This window comes from Polyodon spathula, chromosome 10 (genome assembly GCF_017654505.1).
Source record: "Polyodon spathula isolate WHYD16114869_AA chromosome 10, ASM1765450v1, whole genome shotgun sequence".
In the NCBI taxonomy this organism is placed as follows: domain Eukaryota; kingdom Metazoa; phylum Chordata; class Actinopteri; order Acipenseriformes; family Polyodontidae; genus Polyodon; species Polyodon spathula.
Genome location: NC_054543.1, coordinates 1,051,885 through 1,072,159, shown reverse-complemented (window position 1 = coordinate 1,072,159; position 20,275 = coordinate 1,051,885). Strand labels below are relative to the sequence as shown.

General features: G+C 40.7%; 1 protein-coding gene across 27 annotated transcripts in view; it reads right to left on the bottom strand.

Moving 5' to 3' along the window:
• The window catches only part of LOC121321694 (actin-binding LIM protein 1-like), a 94,198-nt gene that overhangs the window by 11,755 nt on the left and 62,168 nt on the right, over window positions 1–20,275 (bottom strand). For 7 of the 27 annotated variants that reach the window (XM_041260716.1, XM_041260708.1, XM_041260719.1 and 4 more), the window contains exons 7-12: window positions 11,566–11,653; window positions 11,144–11,202; window positions 6,150–6,227; window positions 4,721–4,873; window positions 2,687–2,722; window positions 2,069–2,198 (exon numbers count right to left, since the gene is read on the bottom strand). In XM_041260716.1, the coding sequence (XP_041116650.1) occupies window positions 2,069–2,198; window positions 2,687–2,722; window positions 4,721–4,873; window positions 6,150–6,227; window positions 11,144–11,202; window positions 11,566–11,653 (544 nt within the window). Of the gene's footprint in view, window positions 1–858; window positions 982–2,068; window positions 2,199–2,686; window positions 2,723–3,750; window positions 3,796–4,237; window positions 4,283–4,720; window positions 4,874–6,149; window positions 6,228–7,826; window positions 7,872–11,143; window positions 11,203–11,565; window positions 11,654–20,275 lie in introns of all 27 variants that reach the window. The other 20 variants (XM_041260699.1, XM_041260704.1, XM_041260694.1 and 17 more) reach the window with 8 other exon arrangements.

The following is a 20,275-nucleotide window of genomic DNA, read 5'->3' as shown; positions in this document are numbered from 1 at the left end:
ATGTTTTTTTGGTCTTAATTTGTAATATACATTTGTAATGTATATGTAACGTTGAGAACTGAGACCTGTTTGAGGTGTTAGTCGTACCAGTAGCATTCTCAGTCGTTACGTTGCTCCAGTACTGAGATTAATGAATGTTTCTTTAAACAGTAGCCTTCTCTAACTGACTGGAATGGAAATGTGTTGTTTTTTGTTTCATAATATCAGATGTATCTGTTGTCTCCTCCTGCTCTATAGAACCACACAGAATGAGCATCATAAGAGGGTAAAGGTCAGAGTAAGGTTAAGGGTTAGGAGCAGGGCATTGACACTGAAGTACATGTAACTACACAACTATTCCCCCCATAATTAACATTTGTAGTTGAAGCAACTTGCTGACTTATTAGCAGCAGTGCTAACAGTGTTCCCAAGACCAGTGTTCCTGACTATCTGGACACTGAGAGATCAAGACCAGTGTTCCTGACTATCTGGAGACTGAGAGATCAAGACCAGTGTTCCTGACTATCTGGAGACTGAGAGATCAAGACCAGTGTTCCTGACTATCTGACAGATCAAGACGAGTGTTCCTGACTATCTGGAGACTGAGATCAAGACGAGTGTTCCTGACTATCTGGAGACTGAGATCAAGACCAGCATTCCTGCCTATCTGGAGACTGAAAGATCAAAACCAGTGTTCCTGACTACCTGGAACTTTAAAAGGTCAATATTAGAGATATGCAAACATCTGAAAATTATGGCTGGGAATATTTCCCCTTTAGCACACAATGCACTGTTGGGATGAACCTTATTCTGGCGTGTCAGAGCTTGGAAGCTGATTAAAGAGGTGGTGCTGGCGGCTTGAGGGGCCTTGCTCCTTACCTTTATTATGGGGGATGAAGTGGTTTCGGAATGGGGAGGTGGGGCGGGAGTCATTGTGGCTGGAGCTGAAACTGCTAGTGTGCAGGTAGGGCAGACGCTGCACTGCAGGAGAAGAGAGCAGCTCTGTGGCAGCAAGGGGTCATGGGGTCAGGAGGAGGATGGAAGCAAGGAAAACAGAATTGAGAAGAAAACCAGGAAGAGAGAGAGAGAAAGGATAGAGAGAGAGAGAGAGAGAGAGAGAGAGAGAGAGAGAGAGAGAGAGAGAGAGAGAGAGAGAGAGAGAGGGGGATGAAGAGAGGGGGAGAGAAAAAGAATGCACCAAAGGAAACAAAGCGCAAACTGTTCAGCAACTGAAAAGCAAGTAGGAAGAAACAAGGCTAAAGCACAAGGTAACTGGCAATACAGAAAGGGTTAAAGAAGGGAGCGAAGCACAAAGTAAAATAACCAATAAGAAGGGTTTCCCAGCCTTGTTTAAGAATGGAGTGCGGTCAGGGTCTGCATTGTAGATTTAGCCATTGGGTGTGAGCTTTTCATGATGTTCATTTCAGCCAGCCAACACTGTGTTTGTATTTTATATAACAGCAAGCCGATTCCAGCTCAGCAACCCAACAATATCTGTTTTTCTTTCAGGTCTAGTTATCGAAAGTCAAAACTTTTTTTCAGGCTTAGGATGAAATCCCAGATACATTACCTTATCTTACTGTTTTCACCAGCTTCTCAAAATACTCACTGTCATTTATATGGCTATAATTGAGTTATGCCTAGCAGTAAATATGCTAAGAAAATCACTGCATACACAGCAGACTACCGCTTCAAAATACAAGCTAAACGTTATCTCTTTTAGAAACACTGCATACACAGCAGACTACCGCTTCAAAATACAAGCTAAACGTTATCTCTTTTAAAAAACACTGCATACACAGCAGTTCACCGCTCAAAATATAAGCTAAACGTTATCTCTTTCAAAAATAGCACCAATAAGTATTGCAACTTTCAAAATGGTATTTATATGAAACACTTCCGAAAATCTTTTTTCTGTCTTTATTTCAAGGCCTTTGAAGAAATAATATTTGCCAGGAAGGACATGTACAAACTAAAACTTGAATAGAGGCACAAGACTGTAAAACAATTACAAACGACAAACACCAATCATGTAATTGTATTTGGTGTGAATGACTGAAGCCCACACATTGTATTCCAATACACTCACCAGGTCTGTGAAAGTGCTGGGGGGAGCGGGGCAAGGTGGGTGTGTAGTTATGACGGCTGTAGACCGGAGAGCTGATTGATCCTTGACTCGTGGATCTGTGGATCATTCTCTCACGCATATCATGGTAACCCTGAGATTACCAGAAAGGAAGAACGTTTTACCAACATTATTATACTTAATATATAAGTGAGTGTAGTTACCAAAAGCTTTTAGTTATCAAAAGTTTAATGTGCATAGAGGTTTCAAAAAAAGTTTTTTGGTTTTGTGTGTGTATATATATATATATATATATACTAAATATAATAGCTATATATATATATATATATATAATATAGATATATATAATATACCCCCCCCGTCTGGACAAATGCTTTTGGATAGCAATCGTTATCAGTTTATAATAATGTTTCATTTTAACGTTTTGTAAAGAACGATATGCATGGCCTACACGTCCAACTTCTTATACGACCGCCTACACCACACAGCTGATGCTGTCACAGCATACAGCTGACAGGTGAGGTCCAATCAGCCATTTCCTGGAAATCCAATGTCTGCATGATTTTTCTCTGTGCTAGTATTTTACAATCAGCATTATTGCACTTTGCTGCTGTTACTCACTTCAGCAGATGGTGAAGGGGACAGCGTCCTTGGAGACTGAAAGAAAAAAAATAATGAAACAGTCTTTCCTCATTCAGGCATAATTAAATAAAGAAACGGTTTTATTTAAAATACAGCTTCTTGAAGAAGATGGATTCATCAAGACGGCAGCGTTTACAGGCATCCAACAACACCCTTTTACATTTTACAGGACTGTATTTTTGAACTATTTCTGTTAGAATTTGGCATTTAAGGGAAAAACAAAACCTATGAATTTAAAGGGAACGACCTCATTAGTGTTCAGTGATGCAGCACAGTTGCATCCCATCAAAGGAAGAGGAAAGCTCAGTAAGGGTTTAAGATGGAAAGACGTTAGTTGGAATAACATTAGCCCACAGCACAGTGAAACCCCCGTCCAGTTAACATGGCTTTCCAGATTACAATCAGCTGAGCCTCTAAATCATTGAAGATGTTTTATCAGAATACTACAAATGCAGCTTGAGTGTTTCACCACAATAAACAGCGCAATTGTAAGGAACTGGATACAGAAGAATCATTTAGGACAATAGTAACTATAGCAACTGTCAAGACGGCCAGGTTTTAGAAACATATAGCTTTGTTTTTTGAAAATGCATTTATATCTGCAACAGCAATACCTTGACTAGCAAGTGGTCTCACTGATTATATAAGCCCACAAGCCTGCCAAATGCTTTTTTGTTTGACTTTCAGTATTTATTAACTGATGCAGCTTTTCACTAAAAGGCAGCTTGTCATGCCAGTTGACCCACATGTGCAAGACTGTCTGGAAGAAAGAAACTGGCATACCAATATTACTAATGAATAAGTCAAGAAACCCTCAAAATGCAAGGAAGTGCTTTTTTTTAAAACTTTTTTTCTTGCTTTTGCAACCACTTCCTGTAAACTTCATCTTAAATCCTGCCTTTCTAGCACATGATGCGTTTCCTACCATCCCAACACCACTGTTAGTTATACAAGCTTTTCAGTATGTTCACCAGCTCCACCCAGAGCAATTCCAGAACAGGGTTGGTTGTGAGTTTTAGTGTTCATGCTTGTTGCTGACTTACTGTTTCACTGCACCTAGGTGAGCTGTCGCTACTAGGACTCTGGGGCTGTCAACGAAAGTGGAGTTGTGATGATTAGAGAATGACGATGACATCGGAAGTAAAGTGCAGAAGCAGGATTTCGAGAATTGTTTGATTAAGTGCTCATTGGAAAGAAGGACTGCTAGGGAGTGGAACAGAACACATCCTCAGGCTTGTCAAGCTGAAGAGCATTTAATGTTAGTTTGAAACAGATTAATGCCGTGAATACATCTACCATTTAATATAAATGATATACATTTTGATTGCATGAGATGTGTCATCTAGAACAGGAGACAATACTCGCAGCATATTACATTCAGGGATTCCTAGTTCATAGAATAAAATATAGCATGAATTCAATCAAAAGTGTTTCACTAGAAATGAGTTTTAATTGACTGTAGTCAGACGCATGCAGAATACTACAGAGTTAGTTGATTATATTTGTTTTCAGAACACCGAACCAACTTACTCGTTCTTCCGGCATGGGTGATCTGTCACGTTTAGGGGGCTGAGGCTGTCAATGAAAGATGTATCTTTTATTAATTTAACATGCACTCTTACTAACTAATTAATTACGCCTTTTGGTGCAACGTCCACCTGAATACATGTAAAGAGCTCTGCCACACAGCTATAGAAACAGGTGAAATATAAACTATGAACCAGGCGTCAGAAGCTGAGTCAAAGGTTTTCAGAAGTCTTCCTCACAGGCTGCATCTGGTGATATCAGGGCATATGCAAGAGTCACGTGTTACTGTACTTACCTGTGGACTCAAGGAATCAACATTGAAGAAGTATATTACAAATATCAGAAGTACATTACAAACACGCTGGGAGAACTCCATGCAAATTCCAGGCTGTTTTATCTGTAGCAGCCAGAATGTATCATTGAGAGGATCAAAGAAATGCCAGGAAATCAGCTGTGCAAAAAAAGAGCTGGCAAAAGGTGAATTACCTCTCCCAAACTCTGCCTTTCCTGGCTCTCCTCGGTGATGGAGTAAAAGGGTTCATAGGTAATCAAATCTGGGCGCTCAATGTCATAAATTGCCTTGACTTTGGGGATTGCAGCTAAGTCCTTGTAATCAAGGATCTCATTGTCTACTTTTGCCTGGGGAGACATACAGAGAGGAAGTAAGTTACAAGGAAAATGTATCCTCAAAACACACAAACACACACAAACTGGAGCTATTCATGAAGGTAATATACACTGTGAGGAGCAAGCATGTGGGCCTTATTAATATAGGCTCTGACTTCCCTGGAGAGAATTAGTGAAGGGTCCATACACAGTAAAATATAGTGCATGTTCAGTACACTTTACCATCATCAACCAGAAATCGACTGGAATCATCGAATCATGTACTGTATACTTATATACATTGATGCATGCTTTCATAAACTTAAAAAATATTTTTTCACCGCAAGGGGTTGTCCAAGAGTGCAGATGAATACACAAAGAGAACATGAGCTGAAGAACCTGCTTACAGGTATAGCGCTAAACTGGCCAACAGACGTCAGCATCCGACATATTTCATAAGCAAAGATAGACCCACTTTGGTCAAAGCACAGTAGAAACTGTTCCTAAAATGAGTTTCCTTTCAGTGTATTTCTTTCATGAAAACCACTTCATGTAGGGAACATGGAAGGAAGCCTTGTTAATGAAACACATTGTTGGCGCTGTACTGTACTCACTTCAGAGGTCTGGGATCCTCGGAATGTACAGTAGTACAGTAGCACATTTATTACAGCATCTCAAGATTTGTCATGTCTGTCGTTTATGTACCTACCTGCATGAGAACACCTGGGTGTGAGAATTTCAATTTTCAGTCAGTAATCAGTGAGATAGAAAATATAGGCACTCGTGTTCCGTTTCTTTTACTATTTTAAATAAGTTAAAAGTGTGGACTATTAAAGTCATCAATTAAATTTGACAATCACTAATTTGCCTATTTTGACAGTTTTCTAAGATTTTCAGTACAGTGGTTTGATTTCATATGCACAACAAATCAAAAGTACAGAAGCAATTGGGTGTTGTAATAGATGTGCAAACTGGTGTATAATGACAAGGTAATCTGCAGTGTTTACAGTCTAAATGCAGAGCAGCCCTGCAGGAGAATGGACTGTATGATGCAGTGACTGCGTGACAGGTTCTAATCCCATTGGACAACAGGGGCAGGTGTTCAGGAAGGAGCAACACTGAGGCGTATTTCACTACGTACATTAGCAGAGTGGGGATTCCAACACATTTATAACATTAAAACGCTCAGTTTTTTTTTAGGTGTTTCACTGGCTTTGCTGCTCAGTTTGTTTTTTGTTTTTACTCAATTGAAGATGCTTGAACCCAGTAAAGAAAGTTATCCGAACAAGATAACGAAAACAGCACTTACATAGATGGTGTGGCCCGGTGAGCCAGGTATACTTGAACCAGGTCTGGAAGCAATACTTTCGCAGGATGATCTTGTGGGCTGCAATAGAGGATATATTGGTTAAAAGAGCATGTCTTTTCCCATTCAGGGCCTGAAATGAGCAGAAGCAAGAAGCAGAATTGACTGTCTGAAATCTACATGGAAGCAGGGCTGTGGAATGCAGCTGCTCCACTGCAGCGTTTGTGCACTCACACACGTGCATACAGGATCAGTAACAGATGCAATATGGTCTTGTCCTCAGTACCGCTATCAGCTGCTGAGGAACAAATGAGTCATGTCATCCTAAAAGAAATTCCAAGATGAACAGTGCAAACCATATCAGACTGGTGTAAATGCCGGTCTCTTAAAATATTGTGTTATATAAATTTAAAAAATGCCTGTCTATGCGATACAGCTTAAATTGAATTGTATCATGATTTTCAAGTTTAAACTAGCACATGTTTTCTGTACAAAAGAAGTGGAGATAAGAAATCTGGTTCCAAGGGGCAGAGCAACAGTTTCAGCCCCACCATTTATTTTCAATATATATAAAACAAATAGAACATTAGAGCACCAGGGCTGCACATCAGATTACCAATCACATGATACACAGCATGAACATGGTCTTGAGGTTCAATGGAGGATGAACCATTTCAACAGCTATAGCTCTTCCTATTCCTGTGAATAGAAACACTTGGAACTGTGCTGCGAAAGCATGGGTGGGTACGCACACCCTTTTTAAAGAGTTCAATGTGTTTCACTGCTGCGTTGTTTTGAAGGCATTCTGCAGTTCCCTGGCTATAGCTGTTCAAAGCACAGGCACGTCACTGATACAAAACAGATGTGGGCGCGGCGCTCATGTGGAACCCTGTGCAATTAAAATTCTCAAACTTAGCAAAACAATGAAGGGAGGCTTATCCTTGCACTCTGATGAAAAGCACACTATCTGCACGCTATATCTTCTCAGATCACACCTGCCTTTGGTACACAGATCACTTCTACAGTTAGATGGGCCACTCATTGTAGTGATCATGTTATATCCAGGACCCAGCAAAGTGGATAATGGATTATATTATTCCTTTAAGCATAATCAAATGATATTTTTAATACAGAGCCATTATATTCTTTTAATAAATCATTTAACTGCCAGGCATACACTGGACAATAACGCATGCATAACTGGGCGGCTCCTCTCTGTAGAACTGTTTCTATGTTTTAGAAAATGGAAGGCAGCCCATTTTGGAAGATGTAATACAGGCCACCTGCTTGCTGGATCCAGATTTTGCAAGTTGTGGCTCAGCTCAGAAGGGTGCAGATGCACAAGGGTGACCACCAGTTTGGTGGATCCAGATTTTGCAAGTTGTGGCTCAGTTCAGAGGGGTGCAGATGCACAAGGGTGACCACCAGTTTGGTGGATCCAGATTTTGCAAGTTGTGGCTCAGTTCAGAGGGGTGCAGATGCACAAGGGTGACCACCAGTTTGGTGGATCCAGATTTTGCAAGCTATGGCTAAGCTCAGAGGGGTGCAGATGCATGTGGGTTTCAATGAGAACGAAGGGAATGGTGATCTGCAGACCAACCCCTGCAAGGGTGTTGCAGTAACCCTGCTTGTTGAACACACAGAATTATGTCATTGCACAGCCAACAGCTCATACAGTACCTGCCTTTCTGTTTTATTGACGCTCATTATTGAAGGTGGTAACAGCTGTGGAGGAAGGAAGAGTTTTCATTTTGCATCCCAGATGACAGAACAGCAGCTCCCTGGTCTATCCCCTGTCTGTATTGATCACTGTTTCTGTTCTTTACGGGTCTAGCTCACACCCATAGTGCAGCACAGTGCACGCAACAGCCTGCGAGTCATTCAGAACCATCACTTCCAAAAGCCCTCGGGTCTGTACCAAACAGCATGCTTCTTCATTTCTGAAGCCAGGCTTCTAACCTTGTGAATATGATTAAATTAAACCTGTATATACTACTAGGATTTTAACATAATCTATATATGCAAATATTTAAATTAAATAATTTAGTTTCAATAAAATCCATGATAATACAATTACTTCAGCTTTCAGCCTGCTGTTCTGTTCTATTAGGTGCTGTCAACATCATTTTAAAAGAGCAAGTGATTTCAAATGGCATTGAAATAAAAACAAAATTTGATTTCCCTAGATATTCTATGGCATTTGTGAATCTGAGTTCTGGTGCTAATAGTGAGCAATTATCACTGTTTTCTTTAAACCTGCCTTTATCTGTCTCTCAGCTTTGCTCCGAAGTGCCGGGACATTCCATTCAAGTCATCTGTCAATCATATGTCAGCCCTACCCACTCACCACAATAGACAGAGAGAGTAGGTGGGCGGGTCATATTGTCATACAGCATGCTTTAAATGGAATGAGGACGGTTGTTTAGGGTTTTACAGGCAAACTCAATGCAAGCTCAAAGGCAGATGAAGGCATATTTACAGAAAAATGGTAAATACACAATATTGAAGGTACAGAAAGCAGATCCACTCTGGTTATTGCAAACACCATAACATTGTAAGGGAAGGAAAAAACAACACATGAAAACTGCTTGCTTATTAAAATAAAAAACAAACACACCATACTGGACCTTTACACCTCAGACCCACCTGTCCAGCCAGGCTGACATGAACAGTAATATATTACAGCCACTGGCACCGCGTCACGCCATATGTGTGTGGGAACTAAACAACACAAGCTCAGGGACACAGACAGACTTGCAAGCTGTGAGGCATTCCAAAACTGAGCTAGTGTGGCTTTCTGTTTCTCTTCTGAAAAGTCTCAGTATTCATTTTTAACAACATTATTCTTATTGTAGGAGAGGGTTACCATTAGATATACCACTGTGGGTCAAACAATAAACAAAAGAAGCAAGGTGCTCTGATATGGAACAAAAAAAAATCAGTTGCATAAATACTTGGATTCAGTCTTTCAGAACTATATTCGAGGGTAATGAACGCTCTTTAATACCCACTGATGAATAGACTTCACTGCTTGCAATCAGTACTGGAGTGCATCACCGAGCAGAAAGGTCAGCACTTTACAATACTGGTGGGTTAGTTAACAGATTCACAGTACAGCCACTACTGGAACAGCCTGCTAATGTTACACAGTGGCATGACCAAACAGGAAGAGGCACAACAGAGGAGTCCCTTATAGTCAGGTATACATGTAGGGAGCAGTAAGATGATTCAAGTATACATGTAGGGAGCAGTAAGGTGATTCACGTATACATGTAGGGAGGATTCAGTTTTGAATGCTGGTGTGTTATATGGATTCTGCACCTAGATACTTTTCTTCCAGTGAACTGAAGCACTGGATGACAAAGATGAGTTAACTCATGGAGGAGCAATGATGAATCATGGTTTTCATACATCATTTTTCAGTATTAAAAAGCTGTCATAATGACCAGTGTGTGCAGTATTTGTGTGGGATTCAGTGTTAACATGAGTTTGTTTTAGCAATCATTAGCTGTCACTTCATACTGTATCAACTGATTGGTTTCCACAGGTATTGTGGGTGCTGAAAAAAACACTTTTTATTTATTTCAAGTCAATAATATGCATATAATTAATTGAAGTATTCCCTTCGATCACTTGTAAAGACTAATGCTATTGAAAATGCTTCAAGAGAAAATTTTATTGGAGGCAATGGCAAGCTGCAAAAACATTTAAGAACCCTGTATAATCCTAGTCAGGCTATTTCCAACATTGCTTTAGCCCCTAACCCTCAAGAGAATAGTTACAAACCACACTTTGAGTGTGCAGTATATCCACCCTATTTCTCTCTTACTGTTGTCAAGACTGTCCAAAGTTTTTTTAACTCCAAATTGTTGCTAGCAATTTGTTTCTGAGAGGAAAAACACCAACTATAATTCTAAAATAATTATGAAATAACTTGAGACCAACCCCCCACCCCCTCAAATCAATCCAGTGTTGTGAATTGTTTATTTCTGGTGTGGTAACTTAAATGGATGCATTGTTCCTGCATGTCTGAGCTGTGAGAACTTGGACCTCAATGTTCTTTTGCCGTTCCTGTAGTGCACTCACTATATAGCCATACTCTCCCTACTGTGAGAACAGTTCGAAATGATGTGTGTGCAGCTGGTGAGGGCAACAATGGCAACGATACAGCAAATCTCTGCACCTCTGACAAAGTGGTCAAGCAGGGATAGAATTGGTTAATGGAGGTATAACACCAGTAGCATTCAACAGCAAACCTCTGTAGACTGTGGTCTTCGCAGCACCAGACTTTTGCGATAAAAGGACCCAGAGTTGGGGCGCTGTGTGCTTTGATGCTGTCCTGATAGCTAAGGGGAAACACCACATTATCCACAAATGCAATAAATACTCCTTGACCACATACCATACTTACATGAGATTACTTTTGATGGGACAAAGACGCTGTTTGAAACACAAATGCATTCACAAACACGTCAAAGATAGATAATCACCTATGTCTTAAGGTCTCTCTTTTTTCATTTCCTTTATATATTAGCCTCTGACCTCCTAACCCCTTCCTGTTAGTATTGAGTTCATAACCTGAGACGGGCTGTGGGATTCTGGACAAAGTTTCCACTGTTCTTCTCTGCTGGTTTGGAGCATTGATTAATGCAGCATCACAGAAATGAACATATGCCCCTGGAAATTACTAACATGGAACAGAGAGATGACCAAACAATTGTGATCCTGTTGAACTCAGGGTTTTTGCTTTTATTATCAAGCTGTTTTGCTGGCCTTTATATATCTGATTGTTACTGATGAAGGTTGTTTGTGAAGGCTTGTTGTCATTATGCAAGTGTTAATTTTCCTTGTATTCTGTAACTCCACCTCTGATTAGTCAATGCATGTAAAACAATGACAAATGGTTTGAACCTACGGTAAATAATAATAATATAATAATAATAATAATAATAATAATAATAATAAAAAGGTTCAATTTATCGGTGCTCTTATCTTACCCTGTGCTTTTCTTCAGCTCGGCTTGAATTCTTACAATCTGGATGCCAAACAGTTGAACCTTGAAAAAAAAAAAGAATACCATCACATCAAAATGCATTCATGTAGTCTGTGAACAGATCTGTAGAATCATTCTAACACAACAATTTGACATGACATTTGTCAAACACGTGAGTTCATTTCTCTAAACCTAAGACCATCTTCTGCTGAATTTCAAATTGAGAAAGATGGTCCAGCCAGTTTCTCTAAAGGAGTTCCCATTCTACAGCATAATTTACTTTCATCAACCTACAGCAAGCCCTGACCTGAACATGAAAACATGCCATGAGTTTCCTGTGAGACATATGCAGGGCACTATGATTGGACTAGGCGATAATGTTTACATTACTTCTGTGAGCTGGTAACACAGAAGCTCTGTTCTTACCTTGCAGGTACATTTCTTCTCCTTCTGTAAACATTTGATTGCACCTGCTGCATCGTGCACAGCTGGGGTGATAGTGTTTGTCCCCTGCCTGAAAAATGAAGGCACACAATCAGTAATCTTGTTCCTATTAATAACACCCCAGGAGAGAATCAAAGTGCTATCCTGCTCTCACCACACCAGCAAGCTACAGTATGTTGCTACCTCTGATAACAGACCCTTGGTTAAACTACTGTAGCTGCTGTGTTTCTCTAGTTTTCTTCCAAGCTGTGGAGTACAGTGTGAGTGTTACCCCAAGTTACTAAAGAATAACCCTTTCAAGTGACACTTAAATCTTTACAGTGAACTTCTCTTCTGCAGCAACTCATCCAAATGCTGTAAAAGAAGCTTGCAAAAGAGTCAGCTCTAAAGTAACAAACACACTTTCCATTATCGTACCTTCAAAATATCAGAAACTGTGAGATGGCGCTAACATGAACCCCTCTATGAAAGACTTCTCATATATAGTAATATTTCTTTCAATGAAGCCCAATAATAAAAACCCAGTCACAGAGGCTGCTTTTCTTTTATGGGAAGTCCTGCAGGATTATCTTGCTACAGTTCTCAGAAATGAATGCAAGACTCTGGCACTCTGACACCCGAGTGAACCATGCCTTCAGAGGGCAGTGATGACAGGTGCCTTTTATTGCCCCATTTTCCCTTAAGCATATTCCTCCAGTGGGAGAGAACCATAGGCTGATCAGGGACTTCTGCCTCACAATACCAACACTGTGTTAATGAACTGAAAGGGCAGGTGTGCTTGCTCTGCTGTGTTGGGAATTAAATGTTCTACTGCGGTCTATCATGTTTCATTTAGAAGAAAAATACAATCTACACAGGGTATACCTTTAGCTCGATGCTGTCTCCAATTTCATGTTTGACCTCAGCCAACCACAGCTGTCATGGAAAGAGCTGACAGGTCCAGTCTCTATCTGTACTTCCATCTAGATATCGGAATGACCTTTCTTCTGCAAGTGTGTGGATCTATCTGGTCATCTTTATTTCAGGTATGTCCACCATAATCAAACGGGCTCTTTAAGATAGCATTGTTTGATGTAAAATACACAGTATATTGAATGAATAAACGCAGGCAGTTAATTTAACCTCAGATGGATATGGTCATGAAAAACATTTTCCACACTGATTTTCCACCCACATAGTCTCTGTTATGATTAATGTAACACGTCCCACAGTAAGAAAGAATTGAACAAATCCCTTTCCAATCTCTGCATGGGAATCAACTTTAGCTCCAATGGAACAGGTAAAAAAATAACCAGCAATAAATTAACAATATCTAAAATATATTTTATAATATATATATTAGCAATGACTTTGGAAAATGAATTTACCATACTGCAAGAATTTCTCAAATTCTACTTAACAACATGCCTTAACATGCTTGCCCTTACTCTTAGCCCTAACTTATACTGTCAGCCTACGGCAAGTGTACTCAAGTTCAACCTCCTTATGTACTAGGGCTCTCTACCCACACAGTCCGCAAGCAGGCAGGTGTTCCCAGGATGTCTCTTTGCTGCTTGCTGCACTGTGCTGATCCTTCACAAAGGTGCTGATCTCGCTCACATTGCTCCAAATCTGATGGCGAGGAAACAGTGACATCATCCTCTCTTTGTGATTGCAGATCTATTTAATCTGTTGAAGACTCCTTTTCAAAACAGGAAAGGTGTCTTTGTGCCAGTAAGGCTGGGTCTAAAGCAAAGGCGGAAAGAAGTATTAAAGCATCTTCAAAGTTGTTTTTGATGGTGTGTTCATTGCTTAATTTCACTAAAATCACCCAACTTAGTTCTGACTTGAAATGAGAACCTCGCAACCTTCCAGATCTCTGCTGCCTTCACTTCAGGGCATAGGAAATAAGGTACAAAGACACTGGGCCAGTTAGACAAGCACACCAGGTTTAACCAGAGGCTACAGCTGCTCCAGTCCCACCTTTCATTGAGGTATCCAGTATGTGAAAAAAAACACATACTGTATTGACACTGTAGTCAATAAAGTACAGTATACAGTATATGTAACCTATACAGGAAAGACTATAAAAAAAAAACAAAATCATGTAGAGACAAGCTTTGGAGAAGGAACAATGTGGTACACAGGCGTGAGTCATGAAAAGTGTCTTTGCTCTGTCATAAGCCACACCAGGTGAATGCAATCGAGAGTAGTGTGCAGGATAAACATCTGCCAAACGCTCCAGTAACACAGGCCTGGTGTGTTTTGCCAGATAAAGACTAGAGAGTTAAAATGCTGCAATCTCAGAAACCCATAGTAATGTTGCAAATGCAAAAGACTACAGTGTTAAAATGCTTTATTTTTTACGAGGATGCTATGCCAAAGAATGTAATTTAAAAAAAAAAAAAAAAAATCTGTTATCAATTTACAACATGTGGTGTTATGAATACACTGTGTAAGAATGCCTCTGTGGAACGATACAAACAAGCCCCTTTTTAATTCTGTTATTCACATGTTTAAACTGTAAAGTGTAATCCAGAGAAACACGTTATTTTGATGGTACTAAAGCCATTTCATCTACTCAGTGGTGCCAATGCTGTCATGTTTTCAGCCATTGAGCAAGCTTTGAATTCTAGTTTTGAACACAAGGGCAGCAAAGACATTGCCCTGAGATCTCCAGCATTGCCCCACGAAACCAACAGCTGATGCTGCTCAAGGCTGAATTGAACAGCGATGATCCTGTTCAAATGTACATAAAAAACACTGGCACTAAACCAAACTAAGGAACCTCAGTCTAAACAGGAAGCAGTCCTGCTCGCCTGACATCTCACTGTATTCCACTGCTTCCCCAGTGCTGTCATCAGTTCACCAATTAGCACCTAAGGGATCGTTTCCATCTGTTCACTGCCAGTCACAGAAATTACAAAATAAAAGAAAGAGAAAAAACAGGCCCCAACTTAAAAGCTATTTCACCAAAGAATGCAAAATAGTTCCGAATTTGTCACGGTAATTGTAATGCATTATCTTTAATTTTCTGCTTTTCTGATCTCAAATATATGTCTGGCAAAGATTGACCAAAAAAGCTAAAAATGAAACAGTCACCTCCTGTCTCCAATGTAGTGGATAAAACTCCAACTTTTCAAGAAAATGTAATGAAATATTTATTTCTTCTGGGGCTGTGATTGCAGTGACCTGATTTCCTCTGTCATGCATGGAGGTCAGAGAGAGATGATAAAACGGCACTTTAATTTCAATAGCTTATGAAGCTCAAAACGAATCACCTTTAAAACACAAACAGATATTAGGATTGGATTACAGGACTGATTTATCACAGGCTATGCATGGGAATGGATTTAAAGGCTGACCTAACACTTTGAAAGTATTTCCCTTGGACAGATGGGCTGGAAAATTAGTTTCTCTTCAGTGCTGGATCATTTTTAAAGCAGGTAGGGAGTTAGTAGAGAACTGTTTAAATGAAATCTGCAACAGACAAAGCAAATAATATGATTTTAATCAAATTCCAATGCAATCATATCAATACTAGGGGGAAAAAAAAAATTCAACTTAAACCCACAGTATAATCAAATGTGACCAAGAAATAGGTATTCAGACACACAGAGGTCAAAATTACGTAGGGATACTCAAATGGTCTCAAACAAATACAAGATTAAAGTAGCATACTATTAGGCATGACAGCTACCATGACACTAAATTTATTATAATCCGACAGCTCAGCAATGCCACCTGGCACTAAAAATAGAAAATAGACCCTTAAAGAGCGACTTAGTATGGCCATGAGAGCACCATATCTCAAGTATCGGAATTAGAGACAATTAATGTAAAGTGTTACCCATGAGTTTAGATGTTAAAACTTACTGTATATTTAAAAAGATTACTTTCACTACGTTGCAAAGCTGGCTCAGGTGTTGTGGAGTCAATAAATAAATGAGTGAACACTCTTTGGTACCGCATTGTGCTCCAAGACCAGTATTCCCTCCTCTCTTATCCCACTTCTGTTTCAACAACAGAATTCCACACACACATTGGGTTAGTGTCAAAAATCTGGATAATCAAACAGCAGAAGATTCCATCACCATCATTTAACAAAGACTCAATACAATAATGGTTATTTTATATTGCCCAGATGTGACTTGTAACCATAGCAGCCTTTCCTAGTTGTAATCTGTAAACAGAATAATCACAGGCACAGCATATGCAGCGCTGGTTTGTGTGCTCCTGCAGAAATCTTGACAAGGGTCCAGTTCCTTACTGGGGTGGGGCTCTGAACTAGAGTTTTCGAATTATGTACAACAATCTCCCAGAATGCTAAAGTGGACTGTAACATTAAGATCTATTGCAAAGTCACGTTCAGTTCTCTAAAGTAGTCTACTTCCATTTAGAATGCTCCCAGTACTTCTGAGCCAGATGTTGGATTTCTAATAGGTTAGGGTTACCTAACCCACAGTGCTTTACTAGTAGAAATGTATAACAAAAAACCTAACAGCTGGAACAAATAGCCTAAATATTGTAGGATTATGGAATCACTAGGGCCAGCACTAGAATGACAGATTTAAGATCACACATAAGAAAAAAAAAAAAAACACTTCCATGTTGTTACAAGAAACTTTTTCTTATTTACAAATTCCATTTAAGTAAACATTTATTGGCCTGGTAAGAGAATCTCCCAGCTCCCTCAGATATGCAAGCCTGGGGCACCATGGCACCCACTTTCAGTATTTTTGATCTTTGTATCACTGAGATTTATACTTTTATATATTTATACAGCTTACAAAGTTATTCATAGAATGGTTAATTAACAGACATTATACAAGTGTATACTGTGCCTAGGCAGCTACAAAAACAACGTACAAGGATGAATGAAAACAATGTACAAGGATGAATGAAAACAACATACAAGGATGAATGAAAACAACGTACAAGGATGAATGAAAACAACGTACAAGGATGAATGAAAACAACGTACAAGGATGAATGAAAACAATGTACAAGGATGAATGAAAACAACGTACAAGGATGAATGAATTTTTCAGATGCCATTAACCCCAGGTACTCACACACAGAGTGAACGATTCAGCAACAGCTGGGGCAGACGTTTCTACCTGCTAGGCCAGTTATAGCTATCTCTGGCTTGTTCCTTCTGAACTAAATGAAGTCAAATGAGTCAGAATAATTGGGTCTTGCTCTTTGATGAAAGTCACTGTAACTTGCTTGTTTGTAATTTCTCTGCCAGAGAAACCAAAACTAAATCTTCTCATAGATAGTAAGCACATTGTTTTTATTTGTATGGGATTGAGTACAGGAATTCCAATTGAACTAAAAACAAAACAACAAAACCAGATATAAGAACTTCAGAAGGACTACTGTTCTGTACATGCATTTTCTTTCAGAACTGTACTGCCATAAAATAAAATGTGCTTACTATGTGTGTGTACATTAGTTTGTAATTTACATGCTAGATTGAGGCTCCCATCTCTTCGGGATGTTATAAGTACATAGTCAGTGTTACGTATTTATTTGTTTACTGTGTGTTTTTTTTTTTTTACTAGGCGCAGAAAAAAATACCTTAATGTTTCTTTAATGATAGTGGCGTTTATTCGAGGGCAGCCTCTATTATAAAGCTGATATACTGTATGACTGCGGCACACACCAGGACGACTCCATCAGTGCACACACCAGGAAGACTGCATTAGTGCACACACCAGGAGGACTGCATTAGTGCACACACCAGCAGGACTCCATTAGTGCACACACCAGCAGGACTGCATTAGTGCACACACCACCAGGGATCCATTAGTGCACACACCAGGAGGACTGCATTAGTTAGCAACACATTCACTTTTTTGTCTCTCACTCAAATTAACTAAGTAGAACCAGATGTTTCCTGTTTCTCAGTAAGATTAATAAACACCAAAACCCAGCACCGTTCCAGGGATTGTGTTGCCAAGATGTTCAAGAAACCCAAACATCCAGCCAGTCCTGCCAATAGAACACACCAGCCTCCCAAACACCCAGCCAGTCCTGCCAATAGAACACACCAGCCTCCCTAACACCCAGCCAGTCCTGCCAATAGAACACACCAGCCTCCCTAACACCCAGCCAGTCCTGCCAATAGAACACACCAGCCTCCCTAACACCCAGCCAGTCCTGCCAATAGAACACACCAGCCTCCCTAACACCCAGCCAGTCCTGCCAATAGAACACACCAGCCTCCCTAACACCCAGCCAGTCCTGCCAATAGAACACACCAGCCTCCCTAACACCCAGCCAGTCCTGCCAATAGAACACACCAGCCTCCCTAACACCCAGCCAGTCCTGCCAATAGAACACACCAGCCTCCCTAACACCCAGCCAGTCCTGCCAATAGAACACACCAGCCTCCCTAACACCCAGCCAGTCCTGCCAATAGAACACACCAGCCTCCCTAACACCCAGCCAGTCCTGCCAATAGAACACACCAGCCTCCCTAACACCCAGCCAGTCCTGCCAATAGAACACACCAGCCTCCCTAACACCCAGCCAGTCCTGCCAATAGAACACACCAGCCTCCCTAACACCCAGCCAGTCCTGCCAATAGAACACACCAGCCTCCCTAACACCCAGCCAGTCCTGCCAATAGAACACACCAGCCTCCCTAACACCCAGCCAGTCCTGCCAATAGAACACACCAGCCTCCCTAACACCCAGCCAGTCCTGCCAATAGAACAACAGAGCACAGCCTCCCAAACACCCAGCCAGTCCTGCCAATAGAACACACCAGCCTCCCTAACACCCAGCCAGTCCTGCCAATAGAACACACCAGCCTCCCTAACACCCAGCCAGTCCTGCCAATAGAACACACCAGCCTCCCTAACACCCAGCCAGTCCTGCCAATAGAACACACCAGCCTCCCTAACACCCAGCCAGTCCTGCCAATAGAACACACCAGCCTCCCTAACACCCAGCCAGTCCTGCCAATAGAACACACCAGCCTCCCTAACACCCAGCCAGTCCTGCCAATAGAACACACCAGCCTCCCTAACACCCAGCCAGTCCTGCCAATAGAACACCCAGCCTCCCTAACACCCAGCCAGTCCTGCCAATAGAACACACCAGCATTCCTAACACCCTGCTGTAAGACAGGCACACTGGCTACACGTTCCATAAGGCAGGAAGAGCACTGCATTAGGATTTGAACCTAACTGATAAGCTTTGTGGACACAGGAAGGTCTCAAAATCATATCACAGCTTGCCAATAAAATATACTGTACACACAATTAGTAACAGCTTTAAGCTGCTGAAGCCACATTAAAAATGGCTTTCAGGATAGCAATAATCACTTGCTCTGACTTATTTTTTACCCAATTTTCATATTATATTATAATAATTATATTATATATAGTGTACGGCTAGTTTGGTCAAACAGAATTATAAATGTACCTTTTTGTAATTATCATAAAATCTTCAGTTTAAAGTTCAGATTTTCATTACCTCCAGCCATGTATGGTAAAGGAGGGCCATGAGAGAAAACATCAGACTGTCTAATAATGGCCTGGTGCCAACAAGAGTATAGTTACCATGGAAACTAATTCTACTGGGTGTAGACTTCCCTCAGACAGCAAGAGAGGGATAACAGCCATAGATCTCAATCATAAATAAAAAGCAATCAGCAGTCCTACATGGGATTATAAGGCAGGTTCTGGGGATTTTGTGAGTCTATAACACATTGCACATATAAGCCCAGTGGAATGAGCTCTTGCTGTTTTGCAAGCCTTTCTGAGTCATATTAAATAAATGATGTTTTTTGTTGGCTTGCACTGCAGTCAAGGGGAGTGCACAGTTTAAAACCACTAACAGAGCATCTCCCAAGTGGTGACTATGTGCAGCTGGTGCTGATGCAATGTGATTCCAGTTAAGGAGCCTCTCATGCCTTGTTTATTAAGCTAAGAATTATATTACATTACTGAGTTAAGAGCTTGGACTGACCTCTTTCATGTCAGAGACAGAGGTTCGAACCCATAGCCACTGGCCTTTGGGTGTGTGTTGAACTCACCTGCGAACTGGAGCTGGATTACAATGCATTCAATTCTAACTGATTACACGCATTGAAAAGAGTTGAAGGACAAGCATATTTAAAGAAGTCTTTCCCACTAATGTGCTGTTGAACTTCAGGAAGTGGGAAAAACACAGACATTGCATTGTGCTCTGACTGAGATCTGCAAGCCTGGGTCTCCACAGTGCAATCTGCCAGCCCTCTGAGATCTGCAAGCCTGGGTCTCCACAGTGCAATCTGCCAGACCCCTGAGATCTGCAAGCCTGGGTCTCCACAGTGCAATCTGCCAGCACCCTGAGATCTTCAAGCCTGGGTCTCCATGGCACCAACTTTCAGTGATTTAGATCTTTGTAGCATTAGGATGAATACAATGGGTCCTATTTATAAAGCTTGCAAAGTTATTCATAGACTGGTTAGTTAAATAACTGGGTTTGGTTTTAACAAGGCTTGACGACCAGTTTTTATTTTTACCTGCGATTATAGTCAACATGCCTGGGCAACAACTTAGTAACTTTTTTGTAGTCATATTGTCCAGGAGACAGGTTCTGTAAGTTTCCCACACACATTCAGACAGTGAAGTTAGTTCGTACCTGTGCTTGTAATCTCTATTATCACCACAAAAGAACGTCTCGCACCACTCCCTTTCAGTGGAGCTAGATGAAA